The sequence below is a fragment of the Tupaia chinensis genome, unplaced genomic scaffold, assembly GCF_000334495.1.
Source record: "Tupaia chinensis unplaced genomic scaffold, TupChi_1.0 Scaffold149383_1, whole genome shotgun sequence".
In the NCBI taxonomy this organism is placed as follows: Eukaryota; Metazoa; Chordata; class Mammalia; order Scandentia; family Tupaiidae; genus Tupaia; species Tupaia belangeri.
Window position 1 is genome coordinate 1,352,920 of NW_006209227.1, and position 7,299 is coordinate 1,360,218.

General features: G+C 57.3%; 1 protein-coding gene across 1 annotated transcript in view; it reads right to left on the bottom strand.

Moving 5' to 3' along the window:
- Positions 1-3,768: 3,768 nt before the first annotated feature.
- NPPC (natriuretic peptide C) overlaps positions 3,769-7,299 on the bottom strand; it is a 4,937-nt gene continuing 1,406 nt past the window's right edge. The window contains exons 2-3 of the mRNA XM_006171130.3: positions 6,996-7,295; positions 3,769-4,056 (exon numbers count right to left, since the gene is read on the bottom strand). Of these exons, the coding sequence (XP_006171192.1) occupies positions 7,016-7,295 (280 nt within the window). The 3' untranslated portion in view covers positions 3,769-4,056; positions 6,996-7,015. The remainder of the gene's footprint in view (positions 4,057-6,995; positions 7,296-7,299) is intronic.

Below are 7,299 nucleotides of genomic sequence, written 5' to 3' on the forward strand. Positions count from 1 at the left end.
CCCCGCCTGGCCCTCCCATGGGCCACGCCAGCCTCGCTCCCTTGCTGGCTGGCTGCTGGGGGCTGTAGCTGATTGGAGGCCCTGGCAGGAGGCTGGAGGGAAGGATAAAGGTGGACTCTCTCCTTCATCCCACCCCCCTGGCTAACCCCTCCACCCAGCTCCTGCTGGGGACAGTCCTTTCCCTTCAGTCCTGCGGAGACATGGCTTCCCTCGGGCTCCCTCTCCGAGCTTCTCGTGCCTTTAGGAATAGTGGCTACTACTAAGCCTCTTCATGTGAGCCGTCCGGGTCCCCTATCTGCAGGGACCCCTATCTGCAGGCTCCCCAACTGAAACTCCTCCTCCGTGCATGGGGAGCTGCAGGCGGGGCTGCTCAGGCCTGGCCCTGCCCCAGTGTCTGGGCCAGGAGCACTTCCTGAGACTGTGCCTGTACCCGGACACCGTGGCCTCTCCATTGTCCCCAGAGTCCCCTGCTTACGCCCAATCCCATCTCCCACCACCCTGGGGGGCCGCGGCTCTCAGGGAGGAAGTCTAGTTGCCCAGCAGGGAGGCAGCCTGTGGCACCACGCTGCGTGAGCGCCGCTGTGGTGGGTGCACCCTTTCCACGGGGTGCTGCCCTTGGATGCGCTTGAGGGACTGCAGAGGTTGGCTCCTGGCCTAGGCCTGCCAGCCAGGGTTTCCACATGCCAACGGGAGCACTGGGGACAAGGCCAACTGCGAGCACTGCCCCCCAATGCCCACCCGACACCTCTAACAGCCGAGAGCTTCAGGGAGGGGATGGCTTCCTCCAGGGCACTGGGAGGCCTGGGGCCCCCACACCCAGAACTCTCACTGCCTCGCTGCCCTTGGTCCCCCCAGCCCATTGCCCTCCTTGGGGACCTTCTGACTGCAGAACTGAGTGCTCTGTCCGAGAGGACGGTCCCTCCAGCCAGCCAGAGTCTGGGTCTTTCTCCAAGGGTCTCCTGGCTGTCGTCGCCCTGTGGGGGAGAAGACGCAAGATTCAGACAGCTCAGTGGGGAGACGCTTATGGTGACAAGGAGGCCGGGAGGGGACCAGAGGGCTGGCGCTCCTGGGTGACACCCCTGGGTGACATTCCCTGTCACTTATCAAATATTTGTCAGTCCTTGCTGGCTTTCTAGCAGAACCCCTGGCTGGGATGACAGGTCCCAGTTGCCACCCAGGAGGCGGCTGTAGGCCTCCAGGCCGAAGGTGACAGGGGTCACAGCACAGCCAGAGCCCGAGACAGCAGAGCCACAGGGAGGGGCGGCTCTGAGAGGCCGGCCTGCTGTTTTCTGGCCGGTCAGCGAGATGCGAGCTACTGAGGAGGAAAGTGGGGAACCTGAGTCCAAGAGCCTTAGCAGCCCTGGGCTCCTGGCAGCCAGAACCGCCCACAGGGAACCCGTGACTTTCTAGTGGGAGCTTCCGGGTCCCAGATTTCTCCTTTTCTCCTGTCTAGGCTTTGGGACACCCCGGTCCCCTGTGTCTGCAAAGTGGCAGTGCGTCTGCCACCTCCCCCCCACCCCCAGTTCTACCATGTCCCCTGCAAGGGGTCTGCAGATGGCACAGGAAGCTGAGACCTGGAGCGGAATCCCTGGGAGTGGCGGTGCCCACACTGTGAGCGAGTCGGAGGAAGGGGGACTGGGAGCGGGACTCGGGGGGCAGTGGGGGAGGTCCTCCCTGCTCCAGCTGGAGTGGCCCTCACTGTGGTTGGCTCCCCCAGTAGAGGGCGGGAGGGAGGTCACCGTGTGGGCCAACACCTGCCGGTGGCCCTGCTGCTCCAGGGCTCCTGGGGACAGAGGCCTCAGGGCTGGGAGGCCGGCAGGAAGGCCGGGTGCTACCTGCCAACCCCCGGCTCTATGACACATTTTCTCTGGAGCCCTTCGCTGGGCCTGCTGGTCCGGGCCACAGGGCCACGCTGCGCCAAGTTCCCTGAGCAGGAGTTCCCAGGGTCCCTTGTCTCTGCACAGGGACAGACAGCGCTCTAGGTGACAGGCACAGGGGTGTCACCGAACTGAGGGTTAGCGAGATTATTTCAGAATTATTCAGAAGTTACCTGCTGGCTTCAGGAAAAGCGGTTCTACCGTAAATTATATTCAGATGTTCTAAATTACACTCACAATTTCACATTCAAGGCTCTGTGGGTCTTAGAAACCATAATTGTTAGTAGCTGTAAGTGAGAAGAAAACTGCTACCCCTCAAAGCATGCCACGCTGAACAAACAGGACATTCAGTAAAGCTTCCCCTGCCCCTCCGCCATCCTGTCCCTCTCCGCCCCGTGGCACAGGCACATCCCCAGGGAAGACTGCTCACCCCACACTTTGCCGGCCAGTTCATGAGATGGAGCCGCTGAGACTCCTCAGGTGCCCTGGCCAGGTGCAGGGAGCCCTCCCAGGAACCCCCCAAACTGAGGGGGAGTTTTCAGCCATTTCTTCCTCCAGGAAACAGAAGCTGGGGTACAAGTGAGAGGACCGTGAGTCGGCCTGCTCGACTTCAGTTTAATTCACATCTGACTTCCCAGCCAGCAGGAGCCTGAGCAGAGCTGTGTGCCTGGCAGGTCAGGATCACCCAGGACAGGGCCACACACCCTGACACTGAGGCTGGTCCCACGGGAAGGTTCCAGGCTCGTTCCCAGAGACCTCCTGAATACCTGTGCACACGGGCCTGTGATGGGGGTGGGTCCCGACATCAGGACCCTGTTGAGGGTCTCCCTTTCACTCAGAGGAAATAAATTTTACAAGGGTTTTGTTTTTTAAAGAATCACCTTGGGCTGGCTCTGTGACCTGGTGGTTAAAGCAGCCGGATCCTACATGACCTACCCCACTGTTCAAGTCCTGGATCCAGAGGCTTCAGAAACATGCTGAGTGCTTGTGTGAGCAGACCTCAAATTCCACTGAGAGGGAGAAATGGAGAGACGGGATCGCAGTGTGACCATTCTCCATGGTGTGTGTGCGTGTGTGTGTGTGCGCGTGCTTTCTTCCTCTGTCTCTGGTGAGAACACGTGTCCTCCGGCAAAGTTATAAAAAAAAAAGAGAAAAGGCCATTTAGGGGCCAGCCTGTGGCCTTGTAGTTAAGGGAGTCGGATTCTGTATGGCTAGCCTCGGTTCGAATCCTAGTCCCGGCAGCTTGGAAAAACACACAGGGCATGTGTACATGCATGGCCCAAATCCTGACAGGTGGGAATATGGAGAAGGGATTGTGGTATAACCATGTCCCCTTGTGGCGTGATTTCTTCCTCCGACCCCTCTATCTCTCTGTCTCTCTGTTTTTCTCTGGCAAGTATACACTCTTTGGTAATTAAAAAATTAATAATAATAATAATAAGAGTTGCTTCGGACAAAATCCACACGGCCAGTCCTATCCCAGGAGACTGAGTTTGAATTCATGGGTGAGCGAGGGCAGAAATCTTCATTTTGAGCAAGCTCCCCGGGGGGTTCTAACGCAGATAAATTCTGACTTGGGAAACTAGCAGTCAGATCTATTTGGAGGTAAATTCCTCGTCTCCGCTTCTCCCTCAGACTTCAGACTAACTCCTAAAATATAAACGCAGTGAGTAAATAAAGACAGTTTTCAAGATGTTCATGGAATGATTTTTTTTTTTACATTTTTCAACTAGTTAGGACAAAAACATTACAATGATTGACTTCTTTCATTTAGTTACATAAATAAAATTTTTATAAATATCTCTTTATAAACAATATAAATAGCTTTACAACATAAATACATTTATGCATGACATGAATTTACAAACAGCAATGTTTTACAGCTGGCTTTGTCAGTCTCTTAAAAACTGTCCCTTGTCATCAAGTCGGTGTAGGTGTGTGTGTTCCATGTATATAATATATATATAATATATAACTTTTTATTTTGCATTTTCAAAAAAACAAACATTCAAATCATAATACCCCCTCCCCAAATAATAATGAAACAGCTGGTGTTGTGTGTTCCCAGTACCAGGAAGGAAAGAAAAGAAATGGAAAAGCCACATTGCGTCGGAGGTGTTTCCAGATGCTGAAGGCTGGTGACCGAGGGTGACCTTGGCGCAGGGAGCAGCTCCCAATCCTGAAACACAGAGTGGACACGGGACCTCAGCTCTGGCCCCCAGCCTGCAGGGCTGTTCTAGAACCCTCCTCCCTGTTCCTGCGGCTGCCTCAGGTGATGTCCCCCTAACCGTGCCCAAGAGCCCCCTAAGGAAGCCTTCCTGGAGAGGGGAGGGGCCTTCCCAGCCCCCAGCCTCAGCTGTGGCCTTGGACTCCTTGCCCAGCCCAGGTGCGATCAATGTCTTCTAGCCCTCCTCCCCTCAGTCTGGTCCAGGCTTTGCCCTTGGCGCTGTGAGCACTCCCTGCCCCTGTCCCTTTTTTGCTATGACTCCAACCCTCTGTCAAGTGCTTGCCTCTTCTGTGTGCATCTGGGAGACCGTAGAGGGGAAGCAAACACAGACATCTGGGGCTCAGACCCTGGCTCTGACGCCGGCTCCCAGGATGGGCCTGGGCAGCTTCGAGTGCCGCTTTCCTGGCCCATAAACGTAATAGCCACCTCGCAGGGCTGGCTTTAAGAGTCAACAGGGCTGCACATCAGGCACTGGCAGTGTCTGGGTCACGGCCGCCACTCTGTAAACACTCCCCTCCCTCGCTGGCTTCACCGTGGGGCACAGGGAAGGGCCTGGGTCCAGGATCCCCTTCAGGAGCCAGGAAATACTGTCTCCCACCAGCCCTCGGGAAATGAGCAGTCGTGCTGGGCTTGGTGGGCTGAGAATTACTAGAGCAGTCAGATGAGGGTGGTCCCTGCAAAAGGGTGTGTGGGCCTCCAGGGCCCAGGGAAGTGTCCTTCTGAGAATACGGTGGCCCCCCAAATGATAGCATGCACAGAGGGACCTTGGGTCTGAATGGCCTGGTGAACTCTGCCTGACTCCCTTCTCTGGCTGTGCCATGTGTTTAAACAGATGACAGGCGTCTGGGATGTTCCTGGGGCCCTGGGGCAAGGTGTCCATCAGGTGTCAGCCACACCTGTCTCTGTCATTAGCATTTTATAACGAAGACCAACCGGGAGCCATCAGCAGTCATTACAGTGGTGCTTGGAACGGAAGCCAACTCAAGTTAGGTTGAGAAGGCCAAGGGCCTCGGGGCGGGTGTCCCTCTGAGCTACTCCCCTGGTCAGCAGGGTCCCACAGCCTTAGCACCTCTCATGCCCATTCGGCCATGGCCTGGTGCCCAAAGGCAGCCATGCAGGAAACAAGGCACCCGTAGGGACAGGCATCTAGGCGCCAGCCTGCAGAAGGTTAACCGGCCCTTGTTTAGGTTCTGAAGTGTGAGCTTGGCACTTCAATCACGAATCGAAAACTTGAGACCTCGGACTCGTCATTGTTTAGACTGGAGAGAAGGGAGCCAAGGGGTTGCCATGGCTACGGAGGCTGGCCAGAGTAGCAGAGCAGTTTCTCTCCCTGCGCAGGGCGAGTCAAGGAGGCAGAAGAAAGAAGCACAGCAGCCCGGCAGGTTAGCCTGGCGGCACTCGAGCCTCCTCTGGTCATTGACAAACACTTGAGACTCCAGTTAGGGACCCTGTGGGTCCCCTTTGGCCAGTATCTGGCCCATAAGTTGCTCACAAGTTAATACAAACAGGGAGGTGAATAGTTTCACAAACTACACTTTGGGTGAAAAAGCATGCGGTGCTGTAAAAAAGGGAAAGGGCACCAGTGGCGAGTACGGTGCGACACTCTGCGAGGCCGAGCCACTTGGGAAGGTTCCTGGATCAAGTCTGGAGACCTCCCTGAGCACAGTGGGCACCTGCTGGTCTATGACCCAGGCTGGCTGAAGGCTGGGATGGAGCGCGCATCGCGAGCCTGTTAGGGGTGTCTCTCTCTTTCCTTTCTTGCTCATAGAAGGAATAAATATGTAAACCTTGGCGGGCGGAGCTTTGGCAATGCACTGGAGAGGCACTGGGAGAAGACTGGACACTGACAAGGCTTTTGGGGTGGAGAGAGTACACCCCCATGGCTGGGGTGGGGGAGCAGACAGGTGGGGGAGAGGCAACCAGAGCAGCTGGGCTGGAGGCCAGGCTGGAGGGCAGCAGGAGCCTGACCCTAACACCCGTGACCATCAAGGTCGGGGCTGGGATGTAGGTATCCCATGAGCACTGGTGGGTGGCAGGAAGAGAGGAGGTGAGGAGAGGAGGAGATGCATTTTGCCGCAGTCAGTTTCCACCATGGGGCACTGGCAGCCCTGGTGGAGCATGAGGCCACACCAGAAGCGGGCAGCCCCAGCACAATTTGGGAGCGGGACAGGAGTGAGAGACTCCATTTGGCACATTTTAAGATTGAAGACACAGAAAAGGTGAGATTTGTTTCCGTCTGTGCCTTTCCCTGCCCTGACACAGCATGGAAACAAGGTTCGCTGAAGCCACAGGGCTGCAGCAGCATCAGGACCCTGGACAGACCAACTGGCGCAGCCGGGGTCTGGAGGAGGGAGGATTCAGAGTGCCCTGGGCAGAAGGATCCCGGATGCTGCCAAGGAGCGCTGTTCTCTCCACTGTCCGGGCAAAGACAGCGGCCCAGGAAGTGGCCCTGACCTCATGGCTGCCTACCGCCTCGGCCCTGCTGGCAGGAAAACGCACCCTTACCTCTGGGTATGCCTTATCCTCTCCTGCTCCCACGAACTGCGGCCTTGCTTCCAGTTTGCTTACGGTCTGTGTTTAGGTGGGACCCCTACTGCCTGTTCCTGCGTCTGCAGGGTAAGCCGAGGGCACTCATCCGGGTTGAGCTATTTCTGACCTTGGCAAAGTGCCCTGGCCACTTTACCTTGCTTTGTCTCCATCCGGAAAATGGGCTGATAATTGGGGTGGCCGGACACACACTCGACACCACGCCAGAATCGCCTGGCTCACCTTGAAGGCCGGCTGGGAGGCGGGACCGTCCCAGAGAAACCCCGGGCGAATGCGGTTTAGTTCTGGAGGGCACTAGAGCAGGGCGCGCGGGAGCGCGGGCGGCCGGGGTTGGTGGTACTCACCGCCGCCAGGGGTCGCCGCACTAACATCCCAGGCCGCTCATGGAGCCGATCCGGTCCAGCTTGAGGCCGAAGCAGCCCTTGGACAAGCCCTTCTTGTTGCTTCCTTTGTACTTGCGCGCGTTGGGGTGCTCGTGCAGAAGGCGCGCCCACGCCGCCCGCGACTTGGTGTCCACGCGCAGGTCCCGGGGCAGTCGCGACCGGTCGCCCTTGAGGTTGGCGCCGCCACCCCCGGGAGTCTTGTCACCTTTCTTCTGACCGCCGCCAGCAGCCTGGGGCTCCGCCAGCTCCTCTCCCGGCCGGCTTT